This window comes from Vulpes vulpes, chromosome 1 (genome assembly GCF_048418805.1).
Source record: "Vulpes vulpes isolate BD-2025 chromosome 1, VulVul3, whole genome shotgun sequence".
Taxonomy (NCBI): Eukaryota; Metazoa; Chordata; class Mammalia; order Carnivora; family Canidae; genus Vulpes; species Vulpes vulpes.
This window is the reverse complement of record NC_132780.1, coordinates 122190129-122210229: the sequence shown is the minus strand read 5'-3', so window position 1 is coordinate 122210229 and position 20101 is coordinate 122190129. Positions and strand designations below refer to the sequence as shown.

Sequence of the window (20101 nt, the reverse complement as noted above, 5' to 3'; positions counted from 1 at the left end):
TTTTTGTGGATTGTTCCACTGAACTTCTTCTTAAAGGGGAATTTTAAGAGTCCCCCTTAAAATTTCTTGCAGAGCTGGTTTGGAGGTTACATATTCTTTCAGTTGCTGCCTGTCTTGGAAGCTCTTTATCTCTCCTTCCATTTTGAATGAAAGCCTTGCTGGATAAAGTATTCTTGGTTGCATGTTCTTTTCATTTAGGACCCTGAATATATCCTGCCAGCCCTTTCTGGCCTGCCAGGTCTCTGTGGAGAGGTCTGCTGTTACCCTAATATTCCTCCCCATAAGAGTCAGGGACTTTTTTTCTCTTGCTGCTTTAAGGATCTTCTCCTTATCTTTGGAATTTGCAATCTTCACTATTAAATGTCGAGGTGTTGAACGGTTTTTGTTGATTTTACGGGGGGATCTCTCTATTTCCTGGATCTGAATGCCTGTTTCCCTTCCCAGATTCGGAAAGTTTTCAGCTAGGATTTGTTCAAATACATATTCTGGCCCTCTGTCCCTTTCGGCGCCCTCAGGAACCCCAATTAAACATAGGTTTTTCTTCCTCAGGCTGTCATTTATTTCCCTTAACCTATCCTCATGGTCTTTTAATTGCTTGTCTCTTTTTTCCTCAGTTTCCCTCTTTGCCATCAACTTGTCTTCTATGTCACTCGTTCTTCCACCTCGTTAACCCTCGTCGTTAGGACTTCTAGCTTGGATTGCATCTCATTTAATTGATTTTTAATTTCTGTCTGATTGGATCTAAATTCTGCAGTCATGAAGTCTCTTGAGTCCTTTATGGTTTTTTCTAGAGCCACCAGTAGCTGTAAAATAGTGCTTCTGAATTGGGTTTCTGACATTGAATTGTAATCCATATTTTGCAACTCTGTGGGAGAGAGGGCTGTTTCTGATTCTTTTTTTTGAGGTGAGATTTTCCTTCTAGTCATTTTGCTCAGTGCAGAGTGGCCAAAAACAAGTTGTATTGGGAAAAGGAGAAAAAGAGAGAGAAGGAAAGAAAAGAGAAAAAGAAAAAAGAGAAAGAAGAAAAAAAAGGGAAAAAGAGAAGAAAAAGAAAGAAAAAGAAAGAAAGGAGAAAAAAGAAAAAAAAAGGGGGTGGGGTGGGGGAAGCAATCTGAAATCAAGAAGAAAGAAAGAAAAAAAAACACAAAACAAAACAAAACCACAAAAAACAAAAACAAAAACAAAACAAAAACAAAAACAAAAACCACGGGGAGTATCTTCTGATTCTGTATACTTTAAGTCCCTTGACTTCCCTTGGAACTGGTCCGTCTCCTTGGTCTTCTGGGGGAGGGGCCTGCTGTGCTGATTCTCAGGTGTTAGCTCTTGGGGGAGCTGCTCTGCCCCTGCCTGGTGCAGGGCTCAGTGGGGGTTGTTTACCCCGTGAGGCCCCGGGAGGAAGCCACAGTGGGGGGGCAGCTCTGGGACCCTGGAGTCAGCTTCCGCAGTAGCTCCGGGGCTCTCCGTCTGCAGGGCCTGGGGGCTCCCGGGCGGGGCCGCTGATCTGCTCAGTTCCAGGCAGGAGCGTCCTTGCTGTCCTGGGCCCTCCCGGCCTCTGCCTGTCCCGGGGAGGTCGGATCCTGGGCTGTGTCCCGGCGCCTGCGCTGTTGGATTCGCGCTCCCGCCCCGCAGCCCCCTCCGCGGAGCCGCCGCCCGAGCCCCTCCGAGCTGTTCCCGGAGCCCCGCAGCCCCCTCCGCGGAGCCGCCGCCCGAGCCCCTCCGAGCTGTTCCCGGAGCCGCGCCGCCCCCTCCGCGGAGCTTCTTCCTCCGCCCGAGCCGCCACCGCTGAGCTGCTCCCGGAGCCCCGCAGCCCCCTCCGCGGAGCCGCCACCCGAGCCCCTCCGAGCTGCTCCGGGTCCCGCCGAGCGCTGCAGCCCTTAGGGAGCTCGGGGCACTCTCCCGGGGCGCAGTTCCTCTGTCACTGTCCCCGGGAGCCCGAGGGCATCCCCGCCTTTCTGGGGATCCTGCTCCAATTCCCCGGGAGGCCTTTCCGCGGGGAAGGTCGGTGCAGCTCCTGCTCCTCCGGGACGGGGCTCTCCTGTCCTGGGGACACTCGCCCCGGCCTCAGCCCGACTCCTCGGGGCCCCTCCCCCTTGGAGGCCTTTTGTTCCTTTATTTCTTTTTCCCCGTCTTCCTACCTTGATAGAGGCGCGAAGTCTTCTCACTGTAGCGTTCCGGCTGGTCTCTCTTTAAATCTCAGGCCGAATTCGTAGATTTTCAGGATGATTGGATGGTTTTCTAGGTAATTTGTTGAGGACAGGTGACTTGGAGACCCTACTCTGCCGCCGTCTTGCCCCTCCCCCCTATGTCATAGTATTAAGAATAGTAGTAATAGACAGTAGGCATTTTTGCTTTGTAATCTTAGTGGAAATGCTTCTGGTGTTATTTTAGTAGGATATTGTCTTTGGGACTATCGTGTGTGTGTGTGTGTATATATATATATAGATAGATAGATAGATTTGTATGTATTTTTTATCATTTTAAGAAAATGTCCATTAATTGCAATTTCCTTGAATATTTTTATCATAATGGGGTATTGAATTTTGTCAAAGGATTTTTCAGTATTTATGGAGATTTTTTTTAAATTTTTATTTATTTATGATAGTCACACACGGAAAGAGAAAGAGAGAGAGGCAGAGACATAGGCAGAGGGATAAGCAGGCTCCATGCACCGGGAGCCCAACGTGGGATTTGATCCCGGGTCTCCAGGATTGCGCCCTGGGCCAAAGGCAGGCGCCAAACCGCTGCGCCACTATTTATGGAGATATTGATAGGGTTTTTCCTCTCCTGTTTCATCTATTTGCATAGTGCATTATTTTAATAGATTTCCTAATACCGAATCAATTGTATGTTCCAAATAAGTTAAATTTGGTCATCTTATATTATTTTATTACATGATGTTAGATTTTAGATTCTATTTGCTAGTATCTAATATAGTATACTTTTGCATTGTTAGTTATAAATAATATTGGTCTATAGTTTTCTTGCATTTTGTATTTTAAGATTTTATTTATTTATTCATGAGAAACAGAGAGACTGAGAGGTAGAGAAAGAGGCAGAGGGAGAAGCAGGCTCCATGCAGGGAGCCTGACATGGGACTTGATCGCGGATCTCCAGGATCAGGCCCTGGGCTGAAGGTGGTACTAGACCGCTGAGCCACCCGGGCTGCCCTGTTTTTTGTTTTCAATGCTTTGGAATAATTTGTAGTATCTGGGACTGGTAGAAAGGTTTGATAGAACTATTATATGAAACCATCTTGGATAGTGCCTTTCTATTGGTTAGTTCCTCATCATTTTGTCTATTTTATTTTTTCAGAAATTAGTCTCTAAGTTTTCTATTTATAATGAGGTCAATTTTAGTAATTTGTATTTCCTAGGAAATTATCCATTTCATCTGGATTTTCAAATATATTTTTATAGAGACCTGTAAATTAGTTTCTTAGGAATTCTAAGTATTTCTTTTATTTCAATAGTTATTCCTTCCTTGTCATTTTCTATTTTATAAATTTCTACTTTCTGTTTTTTCTTGATCATGTTAGCTAGTGGTTTATCTCTTTTTTAAGTTCTTTAAAAATCTGGATTGAGTATGAAAATCTGTCAAGATTTTAATAGTATCCTGTAATACCTGTGTATTGCCTGAACAACAGTCATTAACATTGAGCTCAGGGACCGCCTGGGTGGCTCAGCCGTTTAGTGCCTGCCTTCAGCCCAGGGCGTGATCCTGGAGATCCACAGTCGAGTCCCATGTCGGGCACCCTTCATGGAGCCTGCCTCTCCCTCTGCCTGTGTTTTCTCTCTCTGTCTCTCATGAATAAATAAATAAAATCTTAAAAAAAAAAAACAACAAAAACCATTGAGCTCCCTTTCCTTTTTCTTTTTCTTTTTCCCTGCCCTTTTCCTTCCATTTAAAAAGTGCATTATTTCTACTTTGTCTCAACACATAACATTTGTACATTAATTTTCCACCCTATCCCCATCCTTGTAAGGTGTAGAGATGGAAGACTAATATAATCTACATTTTTCTTTATTCAAAATCTTACCATTGGTCTTACTGCTGAAATACTCCTAGTCATCTGTTGATTGAATGAAACTTGTTAACTGATAGACTTCTTGAAGGCTAATATGGTATAGAATTCCCCATATCTTATAAGTTTAAAACTGTTTTTTTTTTTTTCTGTAACCTTAATATTTGAGACACATCTTGGCTGGATATAAACATTTGGTCCACACTTTCTTTTACTGAGTTTTAGGAAAATGCTCTGTCTGCTTTGCATGCTGTTTTTGAGAATTCTAATAGAAATTTAATTATTTTGTCCTTCTAAATATGTGGACCTTGCAATTTCTTTTTTATATTTTTGAAATTTGATAGTTTTACTAGGCTAATTAGCTAGCTAATGCTATGAAACAACTTAGTGGCTCAGGGATTCCTGGCTGACTCAGTCGGGAGAGCATGCTACTCTTGTTCTCAGTGTCATGAGTTCGAGCCCCACTTTGGGTGTAGAGATTACTTAAAAAAAAAAAATAAACTTAAAAAAAATACTTAAAAGAACTTAATGGCCTAAAAGCAGCAGTAAATATATATTAACTCAAAGTTTCTGTGAGTCATAAACTTGGGAGCACCTTTGTTGGTGGTCTAGTTTAAGATTTAGTAAAGCTCTTGGCTGGGACTATAGTTATCTGAAGGATTGTTTTTAAGATGACTTGCACACATCCTGGCAAACTGGCACTCAGTTCTCCACGTGAGCTTCTCCATAGAGCTACTTGTTGTCATACTGTGGTAGTTGACTTCCCCTCGAATAAGTAATCAAAGAGAGAGCAAAATGGAAGCTGCAGTGTTTTTTTAAGAGCTAGCCTCAGTTTTAGTTGTTTTGACTGAGAGGCTAACTTGGTCCTATTACTCCATCCTTGTTGGAAACAGAAGTTTATTGGCTGTTATTTCTGTCATAATTTTTATGTCTCATCCTGGGTTTTTTTCTCTTCATGGTACTTCAATTTTTTATATATTTGGGCTTTTAGGGTGTAGAATCTATTACTTTACCCTGAAGAATATTGATATTTTATCAGTTAGCTTCGCTGAACTCAAACTCTAAACTTTGTCTTCCTGTAGTGGACAGTAATTCAAATCTTTGTTCAGTTGTTTAAACTTTTAACTGGCTGCTTTGAATCTGCCCACACTTGCATAGATTAGAGGTCAGCCAGATATTTGGGCAGAATTTATATGAAGAATTTAGGGTTCTCCTCTGGATCTCTCATTTCTGGACTTTCTCTGATTATTTTCTATCTCTTGCTCTTTTTTTCAAATTCTGTCAATCAATAAACTCTAGGTTTTTTTTTTAATGATTTTATTTATTCATAGAGACAGAGAGAGAGAGAGAGAGAGAGAGAGAGAGGCACAGGCAGAGGGAGAGGGAGAAGCAGGCTTCATGCAGGGAGCCTGATGTGGGACTCGATCCAGGGTCCCCAGGATCAAACCCCGGGCTGCAGGCGGCGCTAAACCGCTGCGCCACCGGGGCTGCCCTAAACTCTAGGTTTTTATCCAAGATTTTAGTTACCCCTCTTTCCTTTTTTTTAGTCGGTCTCCAGTTCCTTTAACTATTTTGTCCAGAGTTCATATTACATTGGAGGATTTGTTTTCAATGAAAGTTTTATGACACAATTATAAAAGGTTTCTGCTTAATGGATCTTAGTGAGGCCTTCTCTAATTATGCTGTTTAAAAATTACAGAACTACTCATCCCTTCCTGGTGCTTTATTTTTTGTACACTCTTATGATCTGTTGACATAGAAGGCATTTTAATGTGTGTTTGTTTTCTGATTTCCCCAACTAGAATGTAAGCTCTAAAATAAAATATTTCCCTCCTGTTCAGTGCTATTTCTTTGGTTCCTAGAATAGATTAGATTAATGCTTAAATATTTTGGCATGCATGAATGAATCCAGTGCATTAATTTCTTTCTTTTCCTGCCTCCTTATATAGTGCCCGAAAGGCAGTGGATGAGGAAGAGGAAGCGGCTGAAGAACGTAGGCATATGCGAACTATTTGGGTGACTGGCAGAAAATGTTTAACTGATAGAGAAGCAGCAGCCCTTATTGTGGAAGAAGCCAAAATGATTCTGCAGCAGGACTTAGTTGAAATGGGAGTGCAGTGGAATCTACATTCCCTTTTAAATTCTGATACGCAGTCATCGCCCAGCAGTGAGTCAGAAGTAAAGGAACAGAAATTTGTACCCCAAACTAACGGATCTTGTAAAAGACTAACATTAAAGAAAAAAAGTAACTCAATGTTTAGTGATTCTTCTGCTAAGCATTCACCAAATACAGTGCAAGATCTAGAGAAAAGTGGAGAGCATACAGATTCCTTTTATTGTAAGTTACAGAATGGGAATCAAGAACACCAGGCACATGCCATTTCCAGGGCAAGAAAACAGGTTTCTTTGAATATAAATAGAGAGAAGCTAAAAACCTCTCTGAGTGAGGGAAGAAGACACACTAAGAAAGTGGTTCAGACTCTCTTATTTGAGAAAACAAAGAAAGAAGCTCTGAATTTCAGTTCAGAAAAGATCAGTACTGCCTCTGGATCTTGGAAACATAGTAAACATGTAAAACGATCCAGACACAGTAGCCCTGTGAAAGACACTGGGATGGATAGAATTGATTTACAGGAACAGACTATGTCTAATCCTGTTTATCGTGAAGACTCATTTACCTTAGATGGACAGAATATGGAATTTAGAAGTCCAGAGCCTTTTGGTAAAAATGTAACTTTCTGTGCTGACGGAAAATATAGCAAAGCATCCTTCTCATCACAAAGAAAACAAAGATCAAAGAAAAAAACAAAAACTAGTGATATTCTTGTGGAACATTTTATCACACGATCCCAAAGTAAAAAAGTAACTTATCAACCCGCTAGTATGGTTAGTGAAAATGGGAGAGGATTAGTTGTTGAGTCAGAAAAAATAAACAAAGAACCGATGGTACAAAATGATTCAAAAAACCAGAATGTTTATATAAAACATGACACCCATTCAATTAACCAGTGCCCAGAAAAACATTCTGATAAACAGACAAACACTTATATCAAACAGAAAAAAGTAATAGAGGGACAAATGCCCTGTGAGACAGGTAGTAGTTATATGAATAGAGACTCAAATGTTATTATCAAGTGTGGAAGTACAAAGTTTAATGGTGAGGAAAATAAAACAAATAATCTTCAGGTATCAGGAGATAATATAAGCAGTGATGAGATACTCGGAATACATCTCCCAACTGGAAAATCAGGCCAGCATGAGAATTTTCTAAATACCTCTAGAACACAAGAAAAAACAGAGGCTTATACAGCAAACAAAACTAAGAATAATTGTGTTTCTGACTTAGGTTTAGCTCCTTGTGAATTTGAAGATAGTTTCTACCTAGATACTCAGTCAGAGAAAATAATACAACAGATGGCAACTGAAAATGCCAAACAAGGAGCAAAGGATGCCAACCCGGCAATAGGGACGATGCAAAAGAATTTAGACAAACAGAGCTCTGTAAACTCTTTTCAGAATGAGATTCATATTACTTTTCCTGGTGAACAACATTCTCCAGGAGTGACAAATACAGATTATTTGGAACTCAAGACTGTAGAGACTGTGAAACAAGACACTGATTCCCATGGAGTTGGTATCCTGACTCCAGAAAGCTTAATTTTTCATTCTCCAATACTCTTGAGGGAAAATGGCCCTTGTTTTAAAGGGAATGAACTTTCTGTCACTGACTCTCAATTAAATAGTTTTCTTCAAGGTTATCAAACACAAGAAACTGTGAAACCAGTTATGCCTCTGGTTGCTCAAAAGAGAGCTACCACTGGTTTAGAAGTAGAATGTTCGCCAGTTCCTGAAACAAGTTTGAATTTGAGTGATAATTTACTGTTTGACAGTTTTAGTGAAGACTACCTAGTAAAAGAACAACCACCCGACATACAAGTGAAAGAACCCTTTTCTTCTGAACTAACATCAAACCATTTTAGTCATTCTATGTGTCTGCAACCAGAAGGCCCAATTAGAAAATCAAATACGAATGAGAATCAAGATAATCAGCATCAGTTCACTTGTTTCAGTGATGAGTCTATTTTATTTTCAGAAATAGATTCTGCTCAGATGGTTGAAGCTTTGGACAATGTAGAAATATGTCCTGTCCAAGAGAAACTGAATACTGCAATATCTCTTAGAGCATTAGAACTAAGTGATCCAACAACTATAGGCAATGGTTATCCACAAAGAGAAGTAATTGGAGAAGATAAAGATGAAAGGTTTCAAAAACCCATGTTAATTGAAACAGGGGAAAATAATTCATTCACGTGGTCAGGGGCATCATTTGATTTAAGTCCAGGACTGCAAAGAATTTTAGACAAAGTGTCCAGTCCTCTGGAAAATGAAAAGCAAAAATTAACCACTACCACCTTGTCTAGTTTGAAAGGAAAAAATACTCAGTTTAATGACAAACAAAAAGTGATTTCAGATTTGGAGCCAAATCAAGTGGAAGGAATCTCATTTTCCCCTAATACTGAAGTAAAAAGCAAGATTGGGACACTGGAGAATAATGCCCTTCATGGTGAAACCTCATCCCTTTTGCCTTGTAAAGAAAACTGTATAGTCGATGATATTGGACTCATTCCTCCTACACCCATTCCAGCATCTGCTTCTAAGCTGGTATTTCCAAGTACTCTTGAAACATCTGTAAGATTTCGGAATACGCAAGCTGTTTTACAGCTTGGTAAAAGTTACTCATTTGGCTCATCTTCAAATATTAAAAACCAAGATTTAAGTTCAGAGAGTAGAAATGGTTTAGAAGACGATGGTCCTATTAGAGATACAAGTTTTTCACTGCAGTTATCACAGGATGGATTGCAATTAACTCCAGCCTCATTCAGCCCAGAAAGTTTGGCCATAATTGATGTAGCAAGTGACCAAACTCTCTTTCAAACATTCATTAAGGAGTGGCAGTGCAAAAATCGATTTTCCATCTCACTGGCTTGTGAAAAGATCAGTAATTTTACGTCTTCTAAAAGTGCTGCTATCGGTGGTAGATTTAAGCAAGGTAAGATTTTTTTTTTAGTTTTTCATATTTTCATATCTATATGTAATATAGTAGGTTGGGATGGGTGTGAGCCTTTTTGGTATTGGATATTAAGTGTAAATTTACTCAGAATTTAATTAAAGTTTCTTCTATGTGGGTTTACCTGTAGAACAGCCTTTTCATTGAGCACAACTAGATTAATAGTAGTTGCCATCTGATAAGGGAGGGGTGACTCCAGGACGTGTGGATATGAGAGCTGAACATTGAGAAAAAAGCTCAAGCTGGGATACTGAACTAATGCAGACCACCAAGGCACTACTCATTCCTCTGGCTCTGATTTACTTTTAACAGCTGTTGTCTAATCAAGCCTGTGTCTGCCTCTTTCTTCATAAGCCATGAATCCCACCTGAATAGCCTTCCTATGGTAGATGTCCATACTAGGTGGTCCAAAGGGAGTTCCAGACCACTCTTTTATCTTAGGACAAGGACCTAGCAGCCAACCTTATTGCTATTGTGGCTACCACAGTTGTGGCTGGTTTAGGGGCCAGCATTGGAATAACATTTGGCAGCTTAATCTTTGGGTATATCAGGAGTCCATCTCTCAAACAGCAGCTCTTTGTTCAGTGCTATTCTGGACTTTGCCCTGTGTCAGACCGTGGAGCTCTTTGATTGTTGCCTTCCTTATCCTTCTCACTTTATGAGACTCCACAGAGGTCATTTACCTGTCCCTGCTTCCTCAAGTCCAGGCCATATCTGGTGCTAGAGTATGCTAAGATTTACTAAAGATTTACCACTAAACATGATGTTTCTTTTTAAGAAAAATCATATATAAATATATGATTTTATATATATATGTGTATGTTAGAATACGAGTTTGTAAAAACTAAAATATATGTTTTGAACAAGTATCACCTTTTTGGTATCTTAATAGTATAGCATCATGGTTTTTATTAATAATCAGTGCTCATGAATTATTTTATATTAAATTGTAATATCTACATTCACTTGTATAATCACAAAAGGACATAGAAAATAGGCACTATATTTTTAACAACGTACATTAGCTACATTTTTCAGTACTTCTCTCAAGTAGGCTTGTATCTCCACTAATGTTCATGAATTCTATGCCAAAATGTTGATCCCAAAGCCTTACTGAGCCCCTCCAAGTTTTAAAGCATTGAACCTTTTGTCAAATAATGCCATGTATGTATATTCCTATCTTGTTTCATGACAATAAGGATTCTGTTTCATGGGGAATTGCTGTAGTCAGCTTGACAACCTGCTGTGGAAATTGAAGATTTGATCAGATTTCTTAAATCTCTGCATTTATGAATGAACTTTTTCATAAAATTTGAGTGTTATACTCTATGTTGGCAAATCGAATTCCAATAAAAAATACACATATAAGAAAATTAAAAAAAGAAAACTCTTCAAACTGTCAAAGCAAAAAAAAAAAGTTTGAGTATTTGATCTTCAATTCATGGAACATGTGTTTTGTTTTTAATTTTTTTTGAGTGTAGTTGACACGCAATGTTATATTAACTTCATGTGTACAACCTAGTGATTCAACAAGTTTATACATAGCACTATGTTTACCATGAATATAGCTACCATCTGTCCTCATACATTGCTATTACAGTATTATTGACTATATTCTTTATGCTGTGTCTTTTATTCCCATGACTTATTCATTCCATAACCAGAGGCCTGTCTCTCCCACTCCCTTTCACCCATTTTGCCCAATCTTTCACCTCACATTCCCTCTCGCAACCATCATCTGTTTGTTCTCTGTATTTATGGCTCTGATTCTACTTTTTGTTTATTCATTTGTGTGTTTTTGTTTTAGATTCTACATCTGAAGTAAAATCATATGTTACTTGTCTTCTCAGTCTGATTTATTTCACTTAGCATAATACCCTTTAGGTCCATGTTGCCTCACATGCCAAGTTCTCATCCCTTTTTTTAGCAGTGTAATATTTCATTGTATATGTATACCACATCTTCCTTATTCATTTGTCTGTCAATGCACACTTAAGTCATGGAGCACATGTATTAATGACAAGTTTTATATACTTTTATATTGATTAGTACTTTCCATTTTTCATTCAACATATATAAAATTGAGCACATTGTGGTGGGGTTAGAGGGATAAAATTGTTTACTTAAATTTAACAAATATGTGCCATTTATTTTCAAGGTATTGGGGATATAATTGTAAATAAGATAGATTGATTTTGGACCTGTATCTCTAAAGTTGGAGATGCCTTATTTTAGAATATATGTTGGCTCCAAATTCAAATTCATATCAGATTCCTCACGAAGAAGTAAGATGTTTAATTTTTTGGAGTTTCTTTGTATTTAGAATGGCTGAGTTTGGGGTGCCTAGGTGGCTCAGTTGGTTAAGCACCTGCCTTTGGCTCAGGTCATGTTCCCACGGTCCTGGGATCAAACCCCATATTAGGCTCCCTGCCCAGAAGGGAACCTGCTTCTCCCTCTTCCTCTGCTGTTCCCATTATTTGTTCTCTCTTTCTGTTAAATAAATAAATAAATAGTCTTAAAAGAATTCCTGTGAGGTCACTGCACAATTTTTATACTTTGGTCTTTATTCCTGTTTGAGTTATAGCAATTCAGAATGCAGCTTTAAAAAAATTTAATACTAAATTTAAAATCTAGAAAGATTTTACATATAACTAAAAATGACCATCCAAATAATGCATATTTTAGGGATCTGGAAATTTTGCCAAATAGTTTTTTATTATAATCATTGCTTCTTTAACATTCAGTTTAATGACTTTGTTTTGAGATTTTTAACTATTTCACTTTTGATTTACTTAGTTAGCTCACCTCAGGAAACCCCTAATAGAGATGATGGCATTCCTGTTAAAGGTTGTGATGACATTCTGCTGGTTGGTCTGGCAGTATGCTGGGGTGGAAGAGATGCCTATTATTTTTCATTGCAGAAGGAACAAAAGCATCCTGGTAAGTAATCACTATTTGGCTTAATCATCATATAATTTTAATATAATCTCTATTAGGATAGTGACCTATTTGTTGAGAATTTGTTGACCTAATTTCCTGATACTTAACTAGAATTTATTTTTACTATTAAAAAATTTGGGGGGGTGGATAGTGGATATGTGTACATTATCTCATATATTAACTAGAATGAATGTCTAAAGGATCACCTTTACTCCTCTCTACTTATTACATGGACTACTAATATTATTTTTTCTTCTTAGGGGTAATGGAGACTTAGGGACTCCCTGGCCACTTTGAGGGTTTGCTTTTGAAGACTTTCTTCTCAGACTTTTTTCGTGTTACTGACTGGGTCTGGAACTTACCTAGAAATATTAATGAGCTGAACATCTACAGCCTTTGCAGATGTCTGTGGAATTGAGAGGATATGATCTGGAAAAGCCTTGTGATCTGATTACAGTTGTTGCATTACCTAGCTGATAGATTGGTTGTAGACAGGAGCAAAATAAATAAGTAAACACTTTAAAGAATGCCATATAATGTCTATTCCTGAATAAGCATGAAATATTTTCGGTGGTTTTGAGGGAGAATGTGTTGTGTTGAGTAGATACTTGCAGTTTTATTTTTTTTTAGATGTAACATTATTGTTCATACTAAATCTTTTTATTTTTTATTTATTTTTTATTATTTTCTAAATCTTTTTAAAAAGGAGTTCGTTTAAAATTCCTTTCAAAATAACTTTTATGCTTTTAATTCCTTATTCTGAGAAATGTAAATTTGATTTTAGAAATCTTGATATTTAAAAATTTCACCTAATTAAGTAGAACATTATAAATTACATGGCACATGCCTTAATTTTTACAATACGAAGTACTTCATCTATATAGCCAACATGACTTGAATAAGGTCATGCTCAATTATTGGTTCCGTGGAACTAGGCCCTTAGGCTTCTGAGTCTTTTTCAATCTTTTCATTAAAAAAAACACTGCTTCAAATGAATGGATGTAATTTTTGCCTTAAAAGACTTTTTGTTTGTTTCTTTAAAGAAATTAGTTCCAGTTTGGTCCCACCGTCTCTGGATCCAAGCCTGACTGTGAAAGATAGAATGTGGTACCTTCAATCCTGCTTTCAAGAGGAATCTGATAAAAAACGTTCTATTATCATCTATGACTTCATCCAGAGCTATAAAATTCTTCTTCTGTCTTGTGGTATCTCCCTGGAACAAAGTTATGAAGATCCTAAGGTTTCATGTCTTATTTAACTTTTACCTTACTTAAAAAAATTTTTTTTAACGTGTAGTGTTAATTCTTAAATGACTTGATATTTAGAGTAGTCACTTCTTTATCCAGTTAATCTCATTCTCTCAGAACAGAATGTTATGCACCAAGTAAGTCTGTGTAGATAAAAATAGAGATTCCAAAAATTCCAAGCACTAAAGTTCATATCTTTCCTCAGAGATTTAAAATCTTTCTGTTTTGGTTGTGTTTTAAATTTTCTGTCTCATAATAAATTAGAAATGAAATGAGAACTGTCAGATTTAAATATATGATAGCAAGATATTTCAAATATCCGTGAAGACAGAAGCAGAAAATAAGAAAAATGTGTAGATATAAGTAGTGTAGATATATAGTAGTTAGGGTCGTTAAGCATAGGGACAGATTACTAGCCCATGAGATCCTCACTATTATAATAGCAAAGCATTATACACTTCTCATAATGATGACTGAGTTATTAATCAAGGGTAACTTATGTTATTGTAACATACATTTTGTAGTATAATACATTTTCACAAGACATTTGTTTACAATATCATAGTTCTCAAAGAGATATCATTTTTCCCCTGTGGATACTGGATACATGAGGCATATGAAACATTAATTTTATTGTTTATATATATATATATATATATATTTTTTTTTTAATTAAAGTTCGATTTGCCAGCATATAGTATAACACCCAGTACTCATCCCATCAAGTACCCTCCTCAGTGCCTGTCACCCAGTCACCCCATCCCCCTGCCCACCTCCCCTTCCACTACCCCTTGTTCATTTCCCAGAGTTAGGAGTCTCTTATGTTTTGTCACCCTCTAATTTTTCCCACTCATTTTCCCTCCTTTCCCCTATAATCCCTTTCACTATTTCTTATACTCTCCGTATGAGTGAAACCATATAATGATTGTCCTTCTTCGATTGACTTACATCACTCAGCATAATATCCTTCAGTTCCATCCACTTCGAAGCAAATGGTGGGTATTCATCCTTTCTAATGACTGAGTAATATTCCATTGTGTGTGTGTGTGTGTGTGTGTGTGTGTGCACCACATAGTTATTCATCTGTCGATGGACATCAAGTCTCCTTCCACAGTTTGGCTATTGTGGATGAAATATTAATTTTGAATTGAGATATAATACTTGGTTGTTATTAGCAATATAATCAATAATGGGATAAATTTTGGTTTCTTAGTCTCTTGAGCTTTTTGGGGAAGATTTTCAAAGACATTTTCAGAAAGCTGAAGCTACTGTCCTTTTCTATAGTTCAAGCTAGGGTTAAGTTCTATGTAGTTTTTAAACTGACGTTTACTGAATATAAAAAAAAAAGTTATCACTTAATTTTGATGTTCCAGAGTCCAAAATGAGAATATGTGTAATATGAGCTTCTTATTAAAACCACTATACCATCTCAGATTAACTATAGCACTTTTTGCATAAACTACTTGAAATATCCCGTAATTGGTTTTATCAATCACAACACTTTTTTTTTTTTAAGATTTTTATTTATTTATTCATGAGGGGCACAGAGAGAGAGGCAGAGACACAGGCAGAGAGAAAAGCAGGCTCCCTTCAGGGATCCTGATGTGGGACCCGATGCTGGGTCGCCTCCAGGACCATGCCCTGGGCTGAAGGCGCCGCCAAACTGCTGAGCCACTGGGGCTGCCCAATCACAACACTTTTGATATAAGAAAATAAACTATTAATTTTAAAAATCTCTTCTAAGAAACATTTACCAACTTTTACATCAAACTACCTTATTCTATCTTCTCTAAAAGGTTCCTGATGACCAATTTCTAATGTGGGTCCCTGTAGCTCCAACAATTCTCTGTGTACCAGCTGATTATTCTAAAACTGAACTCATTCTGACACTATCTACCCAGGTCATTACCTGTGCTTCTGACCCATTAGCTATAAATCAAAGGTTCCCACCACCCTCCTCCTTGAGTTCAATTAATTTGCTAGAAGGGCTTACAGAGCTCATAAAACCAGTTTATTCTCTAGATTACTGAGGGTTTTTTTTATACAAAAAGATATTAAAGGATATGAATCAACAGCCAGATGAAGAGATACATAGGGTCAGGAGTGTAAGAAGGAGCACAGCTTCTATACCCTCTTCAAACACATCATTCTCCCTGCATGTCCATGTGTTCACCAACCTGGAAGCTCTCCAAATCCTGTCTTTTGGGTTTTTATGGAGACTTCATATACTAGAATGATTGATTAAATCATTGGCCAGTGGTGCAGCCCCCCCCCCCCCCCCCATCCCAGGAGACATGGGACTAGAAGTTCCAACCCTCCAGTCACAGGATTGGTTCTCCTGGCAGCCATTCTTCATTCTTAGGTGATGTGACCTAGAGTCATTCAAAAGCTACCTCATTAACATAACAACAGACATCTTTCATCTCCCTCTCATTTTAGCAAATTTCAAGGATTTTAGAAATGAAGATGAAGACCAAATACACATTTCTTATCATGAATCACAATCCACCCCGGTATTTAAACACGATTATTATAACATGATTGTTATAGCAAAACAATAGTAAAAATCAAAGAAAGTTGGCACATTACTAGAATGCCATTCAGTTATTAACTATTCAGTTTATCATCATTATCATATGGAAAATGTCTCCCAGGTTTGCAAGCTTCCATTTGATTTTTACCAGGTTCCAAAAGCAAGAGGAGTGTCCACAATATAGAGTTTCACTCTTTCAGGTATCTGGCATAACTAAGCTAAGAGACAATATCATCTCTTGCTTAGAGCCTCTCTTGAGGTGTTACTATTGGATTTTCTTCATTATATAACCCATTTATTAATTTCTTTACTCATAGCTATTATTTTTCCTTCTATACTTTTAACTTTTATGTTACAGTTTTAACTTTTTATGTTACAGTTCCTAAGGGCCGGGTGTGCCTTCACCCCATCTGGCATGATTATAGTTTCTTGCTTAGGAAACAACCATTTCCAGCCCAATACTTGTAGTCCTGGTCCTGTGACCCCTGCATCAGCTAAGAGGAAAAAAGTTGAGGTGATGTGAGGAAGAAAGTGTATCAACACCTTCCCCACCCTTAGTAACCCAGACCCAACAGAGAACTATATCCAGTGGGATACTCCTTTAGCCCCACTCATGTTCATGTTGAGTGGGAGCACAGCTGATGAAGGTATATAAGCCAGCTCTTCCTGCCTTTATCTCCCCCCATTTTAGACAGCCTGTGTTTTAATTGCCCATTCCAGGTCTCTGTCAAACTAGTAGTACTTGAAAGGATATCTCTTTACCCATTGTTGAACATTATGGGCTTTGGTGTGAAGAAATGATGGTCCACCATCCAAACTGGTGCAGTGTTTTCTGTTCTGGTTCTTCTATAGGACTCAGAGCATTTGCACCTACAATTAGATAAGCAAAGCATGGTCCAGTGTCCATGTCTGTTCCTATCTGGACCCATTTGTACCTCCCCAAGGCTGCTAGCATTAGTCTCATCTGCCAGCTATATTCCTGGCCTTCCTACTGGGGAATTTGCCAAATAACCATCTCTCTCTTGTTGACCTATAAAGTAAGTTTGTTTTGGCATTCTGTGCCTCAGTGGGTACAAGAGGAATATGCCTAGATTCTACCCATCTCTGCTTTGGTGCAGCAAACCATGTCCACTCATTTCATGGACCCAAGCAACCATCTCAAAGGGGCATACTGAGACATCTGCTTGATGATTCTAGTCACCCTGTAAATCTAGAAGGGAGTTCTTGTGAAAGGCATTAATGTGCCCTACTTTAATGCACCCCTTCAAATTTCCATAGGACTGTGTCCCAAAAGAGCATCCCTTTAGCAGGCCAGATCTCTGTTGCCATCTTGACTGACATTTTGGGCAGGCTGTTGGGCATTATTCATGAGCCAGTGAAAATCCATATATATAGGGCCTTTTCCCAGCTGTTCAATTCTTTCATCACTGCTAGGAAAATAGCATGCAATTCAGCACACCAGGATGATCTGTTTTTATCTTCTTTGAATAGAAGGATGACCTTCCAAAAGAAGGTATTGTTCATTCACTTTGGAACTGCTATCTGCAAACCTAGCAGCTCTTTTCAGTCAGTCAAGAGCTGTTTATAGAGCACTGTCCAAGTGACAGTAGAATCCACCAGCTTCTCCTCACACAATTCCAGAGTCAAGCCTAAGAGAAAAGAGGCTCCCTGCTCTTGACTATCTCTTCTTTGCATTCCCCAGTCAGCATGATTCTGTATAATGTGTTTCCATTTTATTATGGAACTCTACTGGGCACTGCCATCTCCATTAGAGCATTTCTCAGATATCACCCATGTTGGGTGGGTATTTCAGGTTTCAAGGCTGTTACATCCTTTAGTCATAGAATAGCTTCAGTTAATCATGTCAGATAACAAGGCCACAAATACCCTCAAATGGAAATTCTCTTATTTAAAGCCCCAGTAGTCACTGTTGGGAGGTGCTCACAGACTTGTCATTAGCCCCAGTCTCACATAGGGCTACTGCACAAAGAATTTGTGCCTACCAGCACTTGAGCTTCATTCTACACTACACTTCATTCTACACTGTACAGGCTCAGGTAGTCTTATTGGTTCACACTGAGCATGTCCATTTAACATTGCTTAAGGGGTAGGATTTATATGCTTTGTGTTTTATAATACTAATTATGGGGCATATTCCTCTGTCAGACATAATGTCCATTCCCAAAATGCAGTCAGGTGGGGACCCAACCACCTCATCTAAAGCCTGTTCAAACAGAGATTCTCCTCAGACTTTTTCCTTAATTCTATCAACCCTTATATTTCTAATTATAACCTCCATTAGGATTTCATCAACATGTTTTAGTTTTATGAAACTAGGTAAGGAAGGTGTTCCCCAGACAGATATAACACTTATAACCATAAAATATTCAGATAAAGGACTTCCTTTCTTTTTAAAAAGATTTTAAACTTCCTTTCTTTTTAAAAAGATTTTATTTATTTGAGAGAGAGAGAATGAGCAGGAAGAAGGGCAGGGGGAGAAGCAGACTCCCTGCTGAGCAGGGAGCCAGGGCTCAATCCCAGAACCTCAAGATCATGACCTGAGCCGAAGGCAGACCCTTTAACTGAGGTAACTAGGTGCCCCAAGTGGATACAACTTATTTACATAATATCTGCTTAAACATTCCAATTTATATAATCCTGTCAACCATTACATTTTTACCTTTGTAGCCCAAGTCAGGGCTTCAGTGGGTTTTGGTATCACAGTTCCTGTATCTCCCATCAAGGAGTCCTGGAAACTTTTCTTTTCCACTTCCAGACAGTTTTACCTACTCTTGTCTGAAAGGCTTTGAGTCACCAGGGAAGTGTTGAGCCAAGGGACCCCCCCCCCCCCCAAATCCCTTTTATCAGTCTTTAACTTGATTAATCTGCCTAACACTGATTGCTGGTCAGGTTTCTCATTGTAAAGAGATTGTAAAGAGATCTGTCTTCAAGATTTTGAAATTTCTCCGAATTATGGTAAATAGACCAGTGTTGTTTGGGGCGCTTTAATGTTGGGGGACTAGAAGGGAGTTGCTTTGACCCACCCAGCCTTTGGTGGTGCTTTATTAAAACCTTTTTTTAACCTATCAGTACCCATTTTATTCATCACATTTCATAATAACCATCTAAAGATGTCCACCCTGCTAGGGTAAGTCCTGAGACTCTTCCCTTTCTATTTCCTCTTTTTCTTGCTCCTGTCAATATTTTCTTCATATTCACCTTATTTCTTAACCTTTTACAAATTTCTACCTTGTTGGGAAGTCTCTTGACCTCTCCCTGCCTCTTCCCATTCTCTTGTTAATACACCTAATGTTTTTATTACCATCTCTAAGGCCAATGAGAGGAAGTTTAGAAGACCAATATAATGAGGCTTTCCAAACTATCCCTCAGTTTTGCAACATTAGGATTATATGGGGTACCTGAGTGAAAGGAGACACTTTAAACCACAGCATTTACTATGACCTGGGTAATGGGTAGATTTCAGCAGGTAAATGCCCCAGTTATCATAAAGCAGTCCCATATGGCTTGCATATGAAGAATAAAAGAGGGATAGTTGTCTTCTCAAGATAAACGGACTACAATGGCTTTTATCCAGGGCACCAGGCTAGCTGTTCCCATAGGAATAAACTCCCTTGTGTCTGGATCACATACACTCAACTTCGATTGTACCATAGTGAGATGTGGGTCCTACATCAACCCTGTGCTCTTCCATTCTGCAGCATCCAAAACCAAACACCTCCAAAATTCCTCTCATAATCCATTTTAGTAAAAGTTCCTCAAGAATCTAATAATACTGATGCACTCAGTGGATTACCACTCTTGCCAGCACCTCCGTGTTCACAAACCTTGAAGCTCTCCAAACCCTGTCCTTTTAGGATCTTATGGAGCCTTCATTACATAGGCACAATTGATTCAATCATTGGCCGTCCCTGATCAGTTCAACCTCCAGGTTCCTCCCAACAGGTCGGGGGCAAGACTGGAAGTTCTAGCCCTCCAATCACAAGGTTGGTTCCTCTGGCATAAACTCCCAGCCTTAAGTAACCTCATTAACATAACAAAAGATACCTTTATCTCTCACAGTTTAGAAAGTTTCCAGGGTTTTAGAAGTTCCCTGCTAGAAATGGGGACAAAGACCAAGTTCATATTTCCTACTGTAATTACAATATCACATTCCCCTATCAAACTACATTCTTAACCTACAGAAGAAGTAATGAGTCATTTAATTGTCATTATGAAGAGGGCTTAGATTTCCCTATTCTAATTTAGCTTTGACCTGCTAGATCACCTAGTAT

At 38.5% G+C, this 20101-nt stretch overlaps 1 protein-coding gene across 1 annotated transcript in view; it reads left to right on the top strand.

Moving 5' to 3' along the window:
* The window catches only part of POLQ (DNA polymerase theta), a 135074-nt gene that overhangs the window by 66018 nt on the left and 48955 nt on the right, over nt 1–20101 (top strand). Inside the window, exons 16-18 of the mRNA XM_072724571.1 lie at nt 5971–9071; nt 11886–12029; nt 13073–13269. Coding sequence (XP_072580672.1) covers nt 5971–9071; nt 11886–12029; nt 13073–13269 — 3442 coding nt within the window. The remainder of the gene's footprint in view (nt 1–5970; nt 9072–11885; nt 12030–13072; nt 13270–20101) is intronic.